The 19,389-nt window shown below is 39.0% G+C and overlaps 1 protein-coding gene across 1 annotated transcript; it reads left to right on the forward strand.

Moving 5' to 3' along the window:
* Positions 1-501: 501 nt before the first annotated feature.
* Positions 502-19,141, forward strand: LOC134003940 (sortilin-like). Its single transcript, XM_062443280.1, has 20 exons — positions 502-757; positions 7,695-7,757; positions 7,868-7,941; positions 8,282-8,384; positions 8,515-8,676; positions 9,372-9,445; positions 10,348-10,397; positions 10,482-10,609; positions 11,157-11,301; positions 11,618-11,773; positions 12,585-12,697; positions 12,994-13,096; positions 13,301-13,469; positions 13,588-13,772; positions 13,866-14,055; positions 14,351-14,467; positions 15,934-16,042; positions 16,278-16,390; positions 16,478-16,604; positions 16,685-19,141. Exons 1-20 carry the CDS (start codon positions 530-532, stop codon positions 16,697-16,699), a joined length of 2,424 nt encoding a protein of 807 aa, XP_062299264.1. The 5' UTR covers positions 502-529; the 3' UTR covers positions 16,700-19,141.
* The last annotated feature ends 248 nt before the right edge of the window (positions 19,142-19,389 follow it).

The following is a 19,389-nucleotide window of genomic DNA, read 5'->3' on the forward strand; positions in this document are numbered from 1 at the left end:
TTTCCCTAATACTAACATTTGCCCTAGTCCTTTTCACATTTCCCATCTAAGTAGATGCATATATTATTTTTTCGTGTAGTCAGTAATATTCATGACGAGCCTGATAAATTGACTACATTTGGTCAATTTCGGGGCTCTATAGTCTGGAAGTGCTAAAATAATGAAAAAAAGATATTTCATTTTTAGAGATGTTCTTATTATGGGAAACAGCCTCAGACTGTTCTTGTTTTTTAGTGTTTCTGAGAACCATCAACAAATTCAGAGAACAAGTACTGTATTAGGTGTTTGCTGGTCTTTCCACCAGGGGGTCCTACAGCACCAGAAACCACTTGATTTGTCACTGGAGGGAGATTTCTGCCAGCCAATCAGATTACAGGTTATTCTAGTCCTGACCAATCACCTGCCGCGGTGGATGGGCCGTTATGGAAGATGCATTTGGTGATGAAGGGGGGTCGGTGGGGCAGAGGTTGAGGTTTGGGACCAGATGAGTTTGTGTCGGAGTCCAAAGTTGTGCAGGCTCGTTGTAAACATGATGGCCATATGTTGCTTTTTGGCGCTCGGGTTGTTTTCGTCTGCGCTGTGCAGAGATGGAGAAAAAGCGTCAGAGCTGGAGAGGCTGCAGCCGGACTTCAGCAGTGATGAGCAGAGACTTAGTTTGAAGAAGTCGGAGGTCTCGAAACGCAGCGCAGGACTGAATGAACAGACATGTACAGCTTTTCCTGGCGTGGAGTCAACCCTGCCAAACAACACCCATACTGTAAGTCACTAATTCAGTTTTTCAAGCCGTAATTATTCAATTAAACTCTGAGAAAATGAAATAAAGTGAGTGTGTGTGAGCTACAGTTGGAGTCGACTTCTCTCAGTCCGAAGCACATGTAACTTACTTACTGTCATCAGCCTCCAAGACGTCCTCATATCTCACACTCTCAAACAGAAAACTTTTAAGACCATTTAATACGAAATGATCCCATGCATAATGTCTTGTGTAGTTATGATTTGACAGCTGTCTTTGGTGTGAATGAGGATAGAAGTGAAATCCCGCAGTAAATCTTTCTTTATAAATGCGAGGATGAAATGAGATGAAAGAGTTAGTCGATTAATCGAACTATTAAAAGTCAGTTTTAAACTTACTGCTTTTCTTTGTGTTTAATTGTAGCAGGCAAAAGGAAAATATTTGGGTTTTGGACAGGTGGTCAAACAACAAAAAGCTATTTGAAGACATCAATTGGTGCCACAGGAAATTAAAATGGATATTGTTTCATACATTTCACACATTTTCAGGCACTGAAATGATGATCTGAAAAGATGATCATTGAAAAAATAATCAGCACATGAATTGATGACAAAAACTATCATCAGTTAAAGCCATAGTATTATTTTCAGCCCTCATAACAGAATATAATCGAATGATTCTTTTCTCGATTAACTGATTAGATTGGAAAATGAGGAAAAATGTGTTTCTCAAAATGGGTTCTATAAAGGAGTTTCAGAGGGTTTCCAGCAAAAAAAAAAAAAGGAATCATTTATTTTAAACTATTGTTTCATCTATAAGTAACCCAAAAACAGAAAGTAGCCTATGGCTGTTTCGGTCATGGGACACTTCATTTAATCAACATCTAAAACCAAAATGTGTCACTTTAGTTGTGAAAAAGTTTGTAAATCACTTTCATAGAGGACTACTAGAAATATTAATATTTAAGAAGCCTGAATAATAGATTTGTATCTTTTTTTTTCTTAAAACATCGCTGAGAATGATTCCTTGATGATCAAAATAGTTGCTGATTAATTGTGTTTTCCAACTAATCGTTGCAGCTCTAAATATTTTTTTATTTTTATGTTAGCGATTATTCTGGTGATTCGTCTACTTCCTCAACTTATCTTTTGGTCTTTACAATGTTAGAAAATAGTTTCCCAGACTTGCATTGCTTGTTTCATCCAAAGCTAAATCACAACAGTACAAAACTCAGGAAAGTGGCAAATATTGGAGAAGTTAGACCAGAAAGCTTTTGCTTGAAAAGATGACATTAAATAATCAGCCTATCAAGCTAGTTGTTGATTAATTTTCTGCTGATCCATCATTTGTTTCAGCTCTACTTACACTGCATTGGATTGATCTGAATTAATGTAGGTCTTCAGTCCAGGTCAGATCCACTACTGTCAGTGTTTGAGGAAGCAAAAGATGCAGGATGGATGGAGTTTGTATATTAAATTGTATTCAGCTAGTCTTGTACCAGGAGTATGTTGGAGGAGACAGGTACATACAGAGCTGAACTTTTGAAGAGGGACAGCTCTCAGGTGTTTCTCTTGCACACCAGTGATTTAAGAAAAATGATGCCATGGCGACAACTTGCCTCCAAAGTAGAACTGATCACACATCCAAAACTCGATTTAACACTTAGCGTCTTGTGTTTTTTGGCCTTATCTTTCTCATTCAGCCCTCTTGAATCCTCTCTCTTTTTGCCCCTTATCCATTATTATAATAGATCAAACAACACCTTCTGTTCCTTAAATACTGAACATGTTGTAATAGGAAGCACAAGTACAAACCTGATGTCCAGAGGAATGTTCAACACTAACTACTTTCTCCAAAGCTACAGAACTGTGCAGGACAGCCTTCCTGTGTGTGTGTGTGTGTGTGTGTGTGTGTGTGTGTGTGTGTGTGTGTGTGTGTGTGTGTGTGTGTGTGTGTGTGTCTGTGTGTGTGTGTATGATGGAAGAAGTGGACATTACGTCATCCCTGTGGCTCAGACACCTGGACTAGCTTTTAAGCATGAAAACGATTCGGCGTGCTCACAGAGAGCAGACTCCTCCCGTCTGTCTCTGGGCCATTTTCCCTCACAAACATTCCCCGCGTTGTTTCTGTTGAACTCCATCTGAACACCAGCATGGATTTATTTGTTTGTTTTCTGTTATCAAAAATCTGCGGGGCTAGATCAGACAAGGTAGTGCGAGCATTTAGATCAGTAGTGCACACTCTCTCTTTTCTAGTTTGCTCTGTAAACGATCAGGTCACAAAATCTAACCTACTCCTATGTTCCTCATCGCCCTTCTTTTCATGCTAGTTTATGTCTGATAGACTACAGAGAATGTATTTCGTAAGCCAGTCCCAGCTTTGCGTAATTTTCCCTTTTTTTTGTTTGTTTGTGTGGGGTTCATTTAGCTACAAACTTGCTCCATCCTGTCCTCTATCCCCTCTGGCCAAAAAAAATGTAGAGAAAAAACATGTTCTGTTTTCGGGGTGAAGCGTAGCTGGGTCGCGGCCAGCTGTTGGAGCACCAAGAAAAGCAACAGAGTTGATGTTCCACATGGTGGGAAAGGGAGAAACAGAGAGAGTTATGGAAAGTTTGGGTTTGTTGATATACAGGGAGACATCCGACGAAATTTTAAAATACAGCAAAACTAGAAAGGCACTTGAAGACACTTGTATATGTCCGGGTAAACATTTGTATTTTAAAGTCCTCAACTTCCTTCATGGAGGACAGACAAAAGGATCAAGTGTGTGTTTAGTCTTGTGTTTGCATTTTAAAGTTTTCATGCAAACAATTAATATAATTAATTAGTCTGCAAAGAGTTGTTTAAAGGGGCACTCGATTTTTACAAATTATCAATTTGTCACAAGGTGTTTTACTCAACCTGTGAAAACAGTAAAATATATTTTATTGCTCTGACGGGAACTTTCCAAAGTTTGAAAACGTTTTTAAAAAAAAAACCCAAACACCCAGATGATTTCACCAGGATGATTTTAGATACAGTTTGAGACTTCTTATATTTTTACTTTAACACCTTTTTTTGATTTCAGGCCCCGCAACTTCACTGTTTTGGTTCACTCTCACGGCTCTCATCTCATGGTTTCCAGCTGCAGCCTGTGAGCTGGTGAACATAGTGAAACATTTAGCAGCTAAAGAGACAGGTGATTTATTCAGTAGGTTAGCCGAGGCCAATAAACGGAGGCCAATAAACGGAGAGCGAATATTGGACTAATATTTACCAGGTGGACAGAAACACGACTCCAAATGAATGCTGATGCTGTTCATATCTTTTGGATGAGTAAAGGGACAGTTTCAACGTTATTAGGTGATAATAATGCCAAAAAATGTTGTTATTGCAGGTTTAATGGAAACAGGAAAATGCTGACACATGGAGTTTGAACTATCTGGGAGTTACTCAGGAAGGGAAGGTCTAATGAAAGACGTTATTGAGTCGCATTAAGGGAAATGTAAGATCCAGTGTTTTTTGGAGTTTTTGGAGTCTGGATATCTCCTCTTCTGCTGCGTTGATTTTGACCTTTTGTCTTTTCTAACTGTTATTTTGTAGACTACATGAGTAATCGATTTAATGTAAAACTACTCAGCAGGGTTCTCTGCAGCCCTCAGCTCCCCTGCCCTCTGTTCTAGTTTTCTTCAACAATGATAATCCATGAGACATACTGTAAATATGCCCCAGCTTATGCCTGTGCCCACAAAACTCAGCCTGGCATCAGGCGATTGGCTGACACAGCTCCGTGTGTTAGATCAGAGCCTGAGAGTTTGACCTCCTCTTCTGATGTTTTATGTGTGTAAACACCACTGAAGCAAAAAGGTTAAAACCCAGAGCAGAGAGAATAAGGAGCTCATTGTGCTGGCGTCTGACCTCCGAGAGACAACTTCACTGTGCTCCCTCCTGCCAGCAGTGTGTATTACTGAGTCTGCAGGATATATTTGTGTGTCTGTGTGTTTATGTGTACAGCTTTGTGCATGTACAGCAGTGTGTGTGATACTTGTGTTCTTCCCTCTTCCACTTTGATAAAACAGGAGGTTTCACTATAACTCAGTGCCCTCAGCCATTTCTTCAGCTGGCTTGCTGTATAGTGTACTTGTTGATTGTTTGGGTTTCAGTCTCAATGAACTTTAGCTGGTCAAGTCAGCATTTGTCCAGTCGGGGTTTCAGAAGAACAGATGTGGAAAACACCCTGCTGGTTAAACTCAACACAGGTGTGAAAGCAACTGGCAGAAACATTTGCAAAGGCCGGGTTCCAAGACAAGACACAACATGAAACCTGTTGACCTGCAGTGACCTTAACTGCGCCTGTCATTGTGACCTGAGTTGTAAGATCAAGGTTTTAAACAGGATTTCAGGAGGTCATATTGATGAAAAGTTAGCTTGTGTAGTTTTTGGCCAAGATAACTTTTCCCCACTGTTCATTTATGTCTTATTGCATTGATTGTATTCTGATTGCATCCAGATTAAGTGTGTTTGTATGTGGTCAGGGTGCAACTAACAATTATTTTCGCAATTGATTAATCTGTTGATTAGTTTCTTGATTAATTGAGTAGTTGTTTTCTCTATAAAAAGTCAGAAAATCAATCAATTATTTAAATCAATTCAATCAATATTAGAATATTATATATTTTATGGAAACATAAACTCCTAATATACACAAACCTTGCCTCAAATTTTGTAATTAAGTAATTGTTACCATGATAGGTGTAAAGTAGGACAAAAATAAGATTCTGTTCTCTCTGATGGACAAACTGTGTAATGCCGACACTATTTCATAATTCACATGTATGTCAGTTTGATGTTATTTGACTCTGTCTTCAAATAATGTTGTCTTGCATGTCTTTTAAAGCGAGAGAGAAAACAAACGGTTAGCATTCTTGTCATAATTGTGTCATTCTTTGACATGCTAAATAGAGCTTGACTGATAACCACCATATTGGCCTATCACAGATATATCGGTATTGGTGTATATGTACAGTATATATCTTATTGTATTGTCTTATTGTTTTTATTGTATCTTTTAAAGTTACATAAGCAGCATTTTATGTATATTTGCTTTTCTTGATTCAAGTTATACATATGTTTTTTTTTGTTCTGATATTTTATTTATAGTTATTTACAATGATTAAATTCTCAATGAAGTTGACCAAATACAGTGCACTGATGTAATTTTATACAATGAAACTTATTGTTAAAAAGCAAAATATCATGCCTCCATTACATAGCTTTGTCACAAGTGTTTGATAACCACATTTGAAGGACCATTGCAAAAAATGTGTGTTAATGTATTTATTCTGAAGCTGAAATATTATCAACCAATATATTGAATCTTTTTTACTCTCCAATATCAGTATCGGCCCCAAAAAATCCAATATTGGTCGAGCCTTAATGCTAAACAAACATGCTAAACAAATTCTAAAAAGACAGCGACCTTTTGACAGTGACCTGTCACACTGTTATAACACTATGACAATCATTATGACATTATGACACGTCATCTCATTTGTGAATTGTTTGTGTATGGTGTGTTTGGATGGGAGGACAGATAGATACTCTTATTTTGTCACCTCTGCACACAATTACATTGATAGTTAGTGAATTTATGTGCACTGAACTTCAATTGTAACCATAACATAAACAGTTTTGGGAGTAACCCCTGTATTAGGTAGATGAAAAATGGGAGTGAGAGGATATATTTAGAGAGAAAAAGAAAGTGACACAGTGTTCCTTGGGCAGATTTGAATCAACAAAACTTCAGTTACATGGTACGAGACTGTCTGGAAGAAAAAGACACGTCATGCTCTATATTTTTTTTAACTGATCAACAGCTTGAATAGATGACTGCAAAGGAAGGGAGGAGAAGTTGTCAAGCAGTCAAGTGATTAAAATATGAAAGAACAGATGGATGCAGCGAGGGTGTGATGAAGTGATTCATGTGGTGGAGGAATGATGGAAAGTTGTATTCACACACTTGGACAGCTGGGGCCAGGCCGCTTTCCACTGGACATATTTACAAAGTTTCCAGCAGGCAGACCTGGCCGTCTCCTGTGGCTTTATAGAGCTGTGCGCAGACTCTGCGGGGCTGGGCTCACCTTGTAAACATCTCTGTCCCGACAGCAAAGGAGAGGAGGGGAGAAACCTTCCTCGTACTCCACAAATACAGTGTGGGCTGTAGCTGAATACGTCACTCAAATGACCAAACACTTGAACGTCACTCTGGATGAGCAGACTGGAATGTTGTTTGCAGCCAGGACACAAAACTCGGATGGAAACTCTTTCTGCTCATTAGCCATAATATTATGTAACACTGAGTTTTTCCAATTTTACAGTAAACATTTAATACTCCATAATCTGAAAACTGTATAAAAGAATTTGTGAATAGTAAACATTTTTATTAATTGTTTATTGAAAGAATATCATTAATTCAGCCTCCATGTACTCTGTGTGTGTGTGTGTGTGTGTGTGTGTGTGTGTGTGTGTGTGTGTGTGTGTGTGTGTGTGTGTGTGTGTGTGTGTGTGTGTGTGTGTGCCTTTGTGTATATGTGCTTGGGACATGAGTGACTGTCTTGTTCTCTGGCCCCAGCTTTGTAATTTAGACAGGAAAGTAGGTCACACATGCAGAGTGCATCCAAATGGCACAGTTAGTTTGGACAGTAAGAACAATTCATTCTGCACTCCCGGCTATCATGTCTAGTGTGCAGCAAGTGACAGTAACACATACACACACACAAACAAACTCTTTGCACTTATGAATGTGTGAGTTTATGCAATGATGCTCATGAGCTGCTGTGTTGTTTTTTTTTTTTTACATACAAATGTCTCAGATTTACTTAATCATCATACATCTTCTTCCTGAAAGATTTTGCCAGAATGACATTGAATATTTTCTAAAATCTACCACTTTTCTTGCCTTATTTTTTTTTCTTGTATTCCAGTTCGCCTTCAAAGTGAGAACCATGGGTTCCCTGTCACTGGCCTGGGTGGGAGATGGATCAGGGGTGAGTTTTTATCATGTGCATGAAAATACACATAACTGAATTGGGGGGGGGAGTAAGAGAGTCCAAAATGTTGTAAGAAGTTGTGTAATGCCTGCACTCTCCTCTCCCAGGTGCTGCTGGTCTTGACAACATTTCAAGTGCCGTTGTTCATGATGCGTTTTGGCCAGTCTAACCTCTACAGGAGGTGAGAAATAGTAGAAAAAACAATGGTTGACGGCACGCTAGATGGAAATGGAGCAGTAAAATGTATTTGTCATAACTGTGGAGCTGCAGCTAATAATTATTTTCTATTATGAAGTCCTAACCTAAAAGCCAACATGCAACCTAAAATATCAGATATTCAGTTTACTCTCATAGAGGACTAAAGAAACCAAAAAATACTCATATTTTAAAAGCTTGAACCAAACAATTAATTGATCGTATAGTTGACAATTCATTTTCTGTCATTCGATTAATCAGCTAATCATTGCAGCTCTACATAACAGTATTCTGAGGGTCTAACTGCATCTTTTTCACTGTGTCAGTGAAGACTACGGGAAGACGTTCAATGACGTGACTCACCTGATCAACCACACCTTCATCCAGACAGAGTTCGGTATCGCCATCAGTCCTGACCACTCTGGCAAAGTGAGTTGTTTGGGGAAAAGAGTGTTATTCATTGTTTTTTACAAAAGAAACTTCACATACTGACTACATGCCTTTACTATAGTGTTATAGGATAGTGTTCCTCACTGCTTCTGTCTGCGTTTGGTTTCAGGTCATCCTTACTGGCGATGTGTCAGAAATCGGGGGATTTCGACTTTTTCGCTCGCAGGACTTCGGCCTGACATTTATCCCATCTGATCTGCCGTTTGAGCCCCTCATTCAGATGCTGTACAACCCAGGAGACTGCAACGCACTTCTGACGCTCAGTATCACGGTAGCAGCATTCATGCCCTAAAATCTAAAAATAAAATCCTGCACTTTTTCTGGAAACAAGATACTTGATTAGATAATTGCAACTTGACTTTATCTGTTTGCATCTCAGACATGCTATCAATTTGTAACCCCAGCAGATCTCTCTGGTCACAAGGTGGAAATCTCTGCCATGTGCCGAGAGCACTTTCAAAGTCTGGCATTCAGTATTTATGCACGTTAAGAATGGAACAGTTTTTTAATGTCTATGAAATCTCAGAACACAAAAGCAGGAACTCAGCAGTAGCAGAGAGTCTTCTAGTCAAGTCCAGAAAAACAAGCACAGGTCACAAACCAGGCAAGCAGGAAAAACCGAAGGGAACAGACAAAATCTTCAACCAGTAGTCAGTAAAACCATGTATAGGAATGCTGGATAGCACTAGACAATCTGGCAAAGTGTAAATAAATCTAGGCCAGTGTGTGATGAGTGACTGATGAGGATAATAGGATCCAGGTGAGGAAATGGGCGGGGGAAACTCAGGTGAGAGGAATGAGGTGTGTGTGTGTGATTTCATGTGAATGTATGAATTATGTTTCTGTTTATTGGTGCTTTTGTATGAGATGGTGCTGTACAAATATAATTGAACTGAATTATTTATAACTGAGTACTCAGAGGTCAACACTAAACGTTTCCCTCCTTTCATTGTCTGTGGCCATCAGTTGGACCTGTGGCTGTCTGAGGACTTTGGCACCACCTGGAGGAAGATCCATGACAGTGTTTGTTTGGTCAGATGGTGAGAAATGTCCTCTAAATGTATTTATACACACAAGACTTGGGTTCTGGTTGGAGGTACATATGTTATAGATGGCATAATGAAGGACCAAGAAAAATCTACTTTTATATGTATATATATATATATATATGTATATGTATATATGTATATATGTATATATATAGAGAGTATGAACCCTCAGTTACATTTTATACATCAGTCATCTCTGTGTGATTGATTTGGAATGAAAAAACAAGTCGAAGCTGTCCATCACCAGCAGGGTATGAAACAGCTTTGTGCCTGTTTGTTTCCACACTGCCGACATGTGCATCTTTGTTTTTGGTATAACAGGCCTGTTTATGTGTGTGTATTCTTTGTCCGCCATTGTTATTCCAGCTGTCTTTCTCACCGCAGTTTGGACCACTTGCCTGACTCTGGTTTCATTTGAGCACCAGAGTTCACATGAGGTTGTGGTGTCGACCTGCGGTTGTTAGCGCTGCATTGTGGGAGCACTGTGATAGCTCTGCGTGACCACAGCTGTCATTTAGGACCTAACCTAAATTGACTGCAGAGCGAGGGAGCCGAAGCTGCTGTCAGACTGAATCATGAGTCAGCAGCAGCATTCTTATTCAGCCCACAGTCCTTGAAACCAGCAGAATCTTTGCAGTTGAAAACCTTCGTCCCCTTTGGCAGCAAACAAAGCCAGAGGGGGCTTGGAGCACAGCCCGGGGGGTCGGTGTGTGTGCCTTGGTCACACAGCACTTATAAGAAACCACAAACATAATCTGTGATCTCTACAAATTCCAAAAAATGAATTTACATTTGAACTTTCAAGTGGTTAAAAATGTGTGCACAATGTGCGCACAATTAGACCTTTCCTTTCCCAAAATCCTTCGTTTACTGTCCTTTTGTCACTCATACAGGGGTCCAAAAAACAGCATCTACTTTACAACAAACTATAATGGATCATGCAGTAAGTAAATGCAATATAGTTATCCACATACAATACATCTACAATTCAGTAATATATCCAGTAACACCACCCTGTCTCTGTCAGATGAAAAGGGAATGCTGGAGTTAAGGAAAACGGCAGACTACGGTAGAAGCTTCCAGACGATCGCAACAAGAGTTTATTCTTTTGTACTGGGAGGGCGCTTTGTTTTCGCTTCCATCATGACTGGCACGGTAGGTGTGTGTGTCTGTGTGGGTGTGGGTCTGAGCAGGAGCAATAGCTGCTTCAAAGAGTAGGAGCTGCGTGTTTCCGTTTTACCTGATGCATACAGAATCTCTAATTAGGAGTTGGTGCATGTTTCTTCAACTGTTTGTGTGTATGAAGCTTCTATGTGGAAATGAATGATATGCTTTTCACACCTAGATGCTGTGTATATTTTCTCTCTTAAACCAAAGTGGTATCAAGCCATTCAAATATTATTTTTAACATATTAAACTTCTGCAATCACCCCAGTATCATGCAGGTGAAATGATATAATCTTTCTGGAGTTGTGGGTGTACCACTGACCCTGCAACATATGTGTTGGATTTATGATCTCACTTAATGAGCTGCATGTCTAACTTAAATTGTGTACACCTGTTTATTCTTATCATCCCTTCAGCTTTTTCATCTCATAGTGAATAAAATAATAACTGTATAACAGACACATGCCTGCATATTTCCCTTATGATTATAAAACTAGTATGTTTGTATGTGTGTTTGTGTATGTTTGTGTGTTAGGGTACAGAACGTATGATCCATGTGTCAGTGGACGGAGGCGAAGTGTGGAACATGGCTCAGCTTCCTAAAGTCAACCATGAGCAGTTCTACTCCATCCTGGCAGCTAATCAGGACATGATATTCATGCATGTGGACGACCCTGAAGGTCAGAACCAGTTATGATGATGCTGATACTGATGATTGATGTGAATGGTGATGAATGTGGCAGTATTTAATGCTGCTGCTGATAATTAACATTAGTGTCAATAACACAAAATAACCCTGAAGCAGATATCCTGCTGAAGTGTCCTTTAAAAAAAAAAAACACTGAGTGGCAGCAAGTTTTCTCTGTCATCAGTAAATGTATTGCAGTGGAGAATCCAAATCTTTTGTGTGTGTGTGTGTGTGTGTGTGTGTGTGTGTGTGTGCGTGTGCGTGCGTGCGTGCGTGCGTGCGTGCGTGCGTGCGTGTGTGTTGAACAGACTCTGGGGTTGGAACCATCTATGTATCAGATGACAGAGGAACCGTGTTCTCCAAGTCTCTGGAGCGTCACCTCTATACTACCACAGGAAGTGACACTGACTTTACCGCCATTGCTTCCCTCAGGGGCGTCTACATGACCAGCATACTCACAGAGGGTGGGTCAACACAACGTGTAATGTGTTCTTACGTGTTAAATACATGGTTTCATTTAATTACAGAACATTTGTAAATGAATTACATTTGGTCTTAAAGTCACACTAAACAATGGTCCTGTACTGTATCAGTATGCCAAAAAAATTGTTTCAGTACCAATTTTCACATAACACCAAACATTTATAAGTTAATTTCTTCCTGGTTTAAATTCAAAATTGAAAAGTGATGGCAGCTACATTTGTTTGAGAAAGGTCATTTTTCACACTAAACATGTCATTGTACGCATGTCTTTGTCAAAGTTATATTATTGCTGCAAGCAAGGAGTTATTTTGAATAAAACCCTTTGTGGTGCATTTATGTACAAGTGGGAAACTCCAACATCCAAGAATGAGCAAACCTTTTAATTCAACAAACTATCATCTTCACATTGTTCTTTTTATGATGTCCATGTTTAGTTTCATTTTAGTGTAACGTGAACATAATTATTTTTGGCAGTCTGATCTCAGATGTTAGAAAATCTTTGAATGCATATTAAAGGAACAATTCAGAAACAGTCCCTGCTAATCCCTCTGACTTTAACAAAAATAAAACAGACTAAAAGTTCACTGTGATTGATTACCTATCTCAGGCAAATTTAAAATTGATTTACTTGTTTGATTTTCTCACCATAGTATAATGAACTAAAACCTATGAAGTGTTTGGAAAATTCTTAGGAGAAGTGTTTTATTGTCTGTAATTAAACGGGTTAAACATGCAGAACAACACATGTACTATTTAAGTCATCGTAATGCATATTATTGTGTCCCTTCGTAGATGGTGCTGTGGAGACAGTGATCACCTTTGATCAAGGAGCAAAGTGGCAGACGCTGCGCAGACCACAAAACAGCCAATGTGACACTGAGACCTCAACTAACAGGCCTAATAGAGTGAGACACACATATATACATGCATACGGATTATGCCATATATTCAAATACAAACATAATTTCTTTATTGTTTATGAAAATGTTTTATGTATGTGATAAATGATGGAATTGTTCTGTTTAACATAAGAAATGAATTAACCTGATCCACGCAAACACACATTGTCTGATTATCCAATATATCTTATGTCCCAAAAAGGCTTTCTACTTTATGACTTATTATATTCATGTTACGATGAGTTTCTGCAGTGCGGGTCTGACTTCATACCAACATCATCCTTATTATTGTGCATTTACAGTGTAGACTTCACCTCCATGCCTCCTACAGCACCACCATGAAGATCAACGTCCCCATGCTGCCTCTCTCACAGCCCAGTGCTGTTGGCCTGATTCTTGCCCATGGTATAAAACACACACACACACACACACACACACACACACACACACACACACACACACACACACACACACACACACACACACACACACACACACACACACACACACACACACACACACACACACACACACAAAGATGTTTTGATACAGAATCATTTTACTCCATGGTAAAATTTCTCATACCACTATCTCCCTGCCTTCCTCCAGGCAGTATTGGAGACGCAGAGTCATCTCTCTTGCCTGATGTATTTGTGTCTGATGATGGGGGCTACACGTGGCTGTTGGCCCTCAGGGGTCCACATCATTATGCTATACTGGACTCTGGAGGCCTGCTGGTGGCTGTGGAGCACACCAACTCACCCGTTAATCAGATCAAGTGAGGATAAGTGATTGTATTGTATTATTTTATTTAAGATTTTTAGCATATGTCCGCTTTAACGGCCCTTTTTTTTACTTGATGGGCTCTTTCCACTTCTCGTCCTCTACTCTCTCAGGTTTTCTACGGATGAAGGGCAATGCTGGCATACTTATAACTTCACCAGCGACCCCTTTCACTTTAGCGGTATGGACAGTGAGCCCGGCTCGCGCTCCATGAACGTCAGCCTGTGGGGCTACAGGAACGACTTCAGTAAATGGGTGGTGATTACTGTAGACTTCAGGAAGCTCCTCACCAGAGATTGTGAGTATGTGGGAGAGGATGGGTGACGTTTGGTTGGTGTTGGGGCATGTGTGCTTTTACTTTGTGTGTCTGCATGTGTATATGTCTGTGCAGGCAATGAAGGGGACTATGTACAGTGGCTTGCTCACTCTGCAGACCCTAGTGGATCTAATGATGGCTGTGTGCTGGGCTATAAAGAGACCTTCTTACGCCTGAGGAAAGACTCTGTCTGCTGGAACGGCAGGGACTATGCTGTCACCAAGCAGCTGTACCCCTGCTCGTGTACAGTGGATGATTATCACTGGTACGTCCTTGTTCCTTCCATGTCATCTTTGTAATTTATGTAAGAGACTGACATAACAAAATAGATTAAGTAATTTCTTCATCCTGCATTTAGTGTGATCATGAGGTTTAGCTAAGAAGTAGGGACACTGGACACTTTATTTCATGTGTATGGAAAAGAAAATGTAGGGTTTGAGGTTATCTAGTGGATTTTGGCAGAGTTTTATTGCAATGCTGAGCAAATTGAGCACAGACAGAACCGTACAAATCATTTTCCCTGCCAGCATTCGACAGTGTGTCTCTTTTTGTTCTTACAGTGACTTTGGATACTACCAACCAATGAACAGCTCAGAGTGTGTGGAGCAGGAGGAGTTGAAGAGTCGGCCTCTGGAGTTCTGTTTAAATGGAACTACCGAACAGCTACAGACCAGTGGGTGAGGATGTGTGTTTTTCCCTTTGGTCTTTACAGATTTCACACCCTTTGCTTTCACTCACTGTTCTTCCTCTGAAATAAACAAAAAAATACTAGCAACAAAACCTCTTTGTTCAAGCTGCAGTTTAGGAGCCAAAAAGCTGTCATTTTAAAGGGAATAAAACCCAGAAAATAAAGTGATAATTATACATTGTTATGTATGTCACAGGTCTTCCCACTGTGCGTTATGATATAGATAGCTGTAAGAAATGATGATCACCTCATTTCCAAAAGCCTTAAGTCTATTAATTAACTTAACGCAGAATGTGGAATGTATCACCATTTCTGCACATCTGGACATGGTTACGCCAGCTGTTAAATCCATCACAAAGTCTGAGTGTAAAGTATTTCCTTAGAAACTACCCGCTACTGTAGTTTCACACTATATCAGGTTGCACCATTAAAATTTGAGAAATGTCTTATCTAGTAAACACTTTAGTATTGTGTAAATTGGTTGCTAGGGAACATCTGTAACAGCATTTAATAGGAAGCATCTAACTAGCTAAAAAGGAGCATGTCGCATCTGTAGTATCACAAGCTGTAACATAGTTTTAGTTTTAGATGCCAAAGGATAACATAAACTTAGCTTAGTATTCATACAGTTTACACTGAGAGGCTTTCTAAGTTACTTTCTAAGGTAAAGATCAAAGTGTCAAAGCAAGTATGAGACTCTGAAAGAAAGTGTAAAACAGGTTATAATGCTTGCATTGCAGTAGATCCTCTGACTCTACATCGACCCTCCTCTCACCCCAATCTTCCACTCTGACAAAGAGGAACAAGATAAAAATGTCCTTCCAGTATTGTCACTCTTTATAACGCATGCATACGGACTCAGTGTCTGTGTTTGACAAAGAATGAAAAGGCGAAGTCAAAACACACACTCTATAGTCATGAAAACTCCAAAGCATTCTGTCACTTTTAGAAACAATTGATTGCTACTGTACATCAACCAGCTCTTTGTTTGTTACTTATCAGTGTTTTTTTCCTGGAAGCGCTTCTGCCTCTGCACACCTGCTGAGAACTCCAAGTTGAACTCTGTTTTGCTCTTCCTTATCTGGTCTTGTTGTTTCTGTGGCAACCTGCCATCCTCTGATTTCCTTTATTGTTGGCCTTTCTAAACAGTTTTGCACATTCCCTGCTCACACGCCATGAACCCTTCTGTTACATTAACAGTACTCCAGTATGTAATCAGACTAAAGTGCTCTCAGTTAAATGTTACGTGGTAAGATACAGAATAATTAAACATAGTGGAAATTAAAACATGATTACGTGTGCACTAACTGTATTCAAACAAGTGCAGTAGTATTTGTAATTTCCCTCACAGGTGTATATATATCACTTCTTTGGTATTTTTGATCATATTGCACCGTGTCCCCTTCACTGAGCTTTGTCTTGTTTCTCATGTCTCTCTGTCGTCCTCCATTTAAGCTACCGAAAGATTCCAGGAGACCAGTGTGAGGGTGGTTTCCAGCCAGACAGGAGGGAGACTGACCTGAGGAGGATGTGCACCAGCAATGCCCTTCATCCAAATTTTCTGGTCAGTGATGCTTAGTTTGAGAATTCTGTAAATTTGGACATATTGAAGAGGGGAACTTTTGATCTTCGCCATGATCAATACTGAAGGTCTGAGTGGGTTATATAGTTATAGCATGACATCAGTCAGCAGTATAATCTGAGTCACTGTTTATTTATGTAAGTGATGCACCGAGGGTTGTTTTTGACTTGCTGTTTCTTCACAATTTCCTGCCTCTCTCTTTCTGTCATTCTGTCAGACTGAAACCGGTTCAACAAACACAGCTGTCATAGTGATGGTTGTCATAGTGATCCTGCTGACGAGCGCTATAGCAGGCGTTTGGCTTGTGAAGAAATACGTCTGTGGAGGACGGTCAGTTCGCCACATTTCACACACACCAATAACACTGAACATATTTTTCTTCTTTTTGTCTGTAATATGCAGTTATGTCTTCATCAGGTTCCTTGTGCACCGATACTCTGTTATGAGGGAAAATGTTGAGGCTAATAAAATTGAAGGAGTCGATGATATTGACGCCCACTACATGGAGACAGGAAAAGCGCAGTACAATGAAGATTCAGATCAGGTATCTAATACTGTGTATAATGTCCGCTTTTATTGGTAGGACTTTTTGATTATCAATTAACTACTTCTGTCTCCTCATAGGACCTCTTAGAATAAGGTGGAGATTTCGGCCCACTCCAAGGCTCTTCAAGACTAAATTTAACACAGTCTTTCCTGACGCCTGGGCACTCCTGTTGTTCCCACATGCTGCTTAACATCTGCTTCTCAATTTTCGCTATCACCTGGTGGCTGGAGGACTCAACAGCAGCAGGGTGACTCTCACATTGCTTCCTTGTACCAGTTGAGGCTCCAACGGCAAAAGAAAAGGCAAACTGGTGATTTGGGGAGGGGGGACTAAACCCAGTGCAGGACAGACGAAGGCTCTGGGGTCCCTGGAGAGCTTTTGTTGTTTCTGTCACAAAGAGTTTTGTAAAGACCGTTGAGTCTGAATATGTGCTCTGTATGTTTCCTTTCATGCTGACCTAAGGGGAGATGGCCTTTCATATTTGTGATGCATTGCAGACGCGCAAAACAGAAGACAGGACTTTGAGATATATAGGCTTCTAGAAAATGTTATAAAAGTATGTCAGAATTAGGGAACAGCCAAGCAATAGAACACAGAAATTAATCATTAATATGTTAGCTCAAAGTCTGTTTGTCTGCTGCCAGTCAAGTAGTTTTTTTGTACTCTGTAAATGTAAAACTTGCAAAATGCAGTCCTGTTGTGCATGGCAGACCATTTAAACATTCATTTTTATCAGTTTCACCTGTCACTAAAATTGGACAGTAGAACATTTTTAAAGACTACTCACCATTCTTATGCTTAGAAAGGAGCACTTTTCATTTGAATAGAAATGACTGTGAGTAGTAATACATCCTAAAATGTTATTTTTCACCATTTTGTACCAGTAATGTTTCTGTTCTTACTATATACTGTCTGTTTGGTTTTATTTTATTTTTAATTTTTTTTTTTAAATTTTTTTTACAAATGAGTAGTTTTCAACAAAATCCCATCAGGCGATGCACTTTATATGTTCATAACACACTAATTGCTTTTGTTAAGTAGCCATAATAGATTTGTTATTTCTTATTTCACATCACTTTTACTATAAATGTAGGTAATACATAGTAATATTTCCATATGGGTCAATACTTTAAATTTTTTTTAAATTTTCACTTTTTAGTTTAAATTGGTGTGTGCCTACAATATAAGAACTCATTTGGAAAACAAAAATAGGGACTAGATTAAAAAAAAAAAAAAAGGAGAGAAAATGTAACTTTTACTGTGATGACTAGGAAGTAACTAGAACATTCAAATAAGTACAAATACTTTTTTGCCCCTACAAATAGAAAACTTACAAGTAAAAGACGACTGGTGCTTACCTCAGAAGAACTTGTATCTACCATATAAATGATGCAGACTAACAACAATAGTAATAAAAGAAGTCACAAGAAAAAAAAAGTAGTCTTTAATTTTAGTGCCTAGTGAAACTTTTGGAGTAAATTTTAAAAGAGCCTAGCATCATTGGGAGGAAATAAAATGTGCAGCTTCATACAGCTAATATCTTCCTCCCCCTGTTTGTGTGGTGTAAATGAAAGACTTGAATTATTGCCAAAGCACTTTTATTGTTGACTTTTTTCATTTTTAGAGGTGAAACCTAACCTTAGCCCAGCATTGTGTGAGTATGATGATAATGCTAACCCAAACCCCTTTACTTGAACTTTCTGATATTTTTACTTAACAGTATGCACCAATATGTCACTGTTGTCGTGTCATTTTTTACTCTTTGGCTGATGTTTTCTCCACATTAGCCAATACCAATATGCATTTGTGTAATGATGTTAATGCAGAGGCAGACATAATCATCAAGACAAGATAATCAAATGTTTGTTTGTTTTTGTTTTTTTCTGATACTAATATGACATTGGAGAAACTCACAGAAATGCCAGTCAACAATCATCTAAATGTTGCCAGAGAAAACATTTCCAGAAAGCTATCAGCCAGTACTGATGGTCTTTTGATATCAATATATTGGTGGTGCATCCCAAATAAATTGTCTCACAAATGTTGGAACAAAATTATAAACCCCTCAGTTTCATGTGTGTGTGTTGGCCACCATCAAGTACTTTATTCTGTTCACTGAATTGCATCTTTTCATCCTTTAGATGAGATGTTGGCTGGCTTGCATTTCTATATTATCTGCAGTGTAAGAATTGTAACTTTTGACATATGTTGCAGGGCTTATGGCCGATGCTTGTTTTTCCTAGCAGAGGCAATAATATCCCAGCGAATAAGCTATTGTAATAAGCTGGCCTAGTTTAGAGGCATATTCTCAAGGACTCTTGGCTGGACTTTGTCAGATATGAGCGCAAATTCATATGCTTGATTCTTCTTTACTTACACAGCTGTGAGTAAGAACAAACCCAGCTATTTACTTGATTCAATGATTTATTTTTGCACTGTACCTACAGATCTGTGAAAAAATATTGCATTTGTGCCTCCATGTACATCTCATTTTTTGTAAAAAGAAAATATTGGGCCATGAGTTGGGATCTTCATTCCATCTTGTTTTCTTGACTGTTTGCTCGGATAGGAGTAGGATGAATATCTTTGAATTAAACTATTCTGTAGCACAGATGTTTTATAACAATGTTTCCATCTATTGAATGAAAACTATGAGTCATGAATTAATAACACCATCCCTTTTACAAAAGTTAATTTTGTTTGGGTTTTGTTAATGCACAATTTGTAGAAATGGAATCACACTGCGATAGAATAAAAAACTGTGCTAAAGCAAATTATAGTC

Source organism: Scomber scombrus, chromosome 3, assembly GCF_963691925.1.
Source record: "Scomber scombrus chromosome 3, fScoSco1.1, whole genome shotgun sequence".
Classification (NCBI taxonomy): Eukaryota; Metazoa; Chordata; class Actinopteri; order Scombriformes; family Scombridae; genus Scomber; species Scomber scombrus.

What these genes read in the sequence shown, in the direction of transcription:
- LOC134003940 (XM_062443280.1), top strand. Translation starts at nt 530, where the DNA reads ATGATGGCCATATGTTGCTTTTTGGCGCTCGGGTTGTTTTCGTCTGCG. An exon ending in GAAGCTCCTCACCAGAGATT is followed by an intron (nt 13,773 to 13,865) that starts GTGAGTATGTGG and finishes ATGTCTGTGCAG; the next exon opens with GCAATGAAGGGGACTATGTA. An exon ending in CCCTTCATCCAAATTTTCTG is followed by an intron (nt 16,043 to 16,277) that starts GTCAGTGATGCT and finishes TCATTCTGTCAG; the next exon opens with ACTGAAACCGGTTCAACAAA.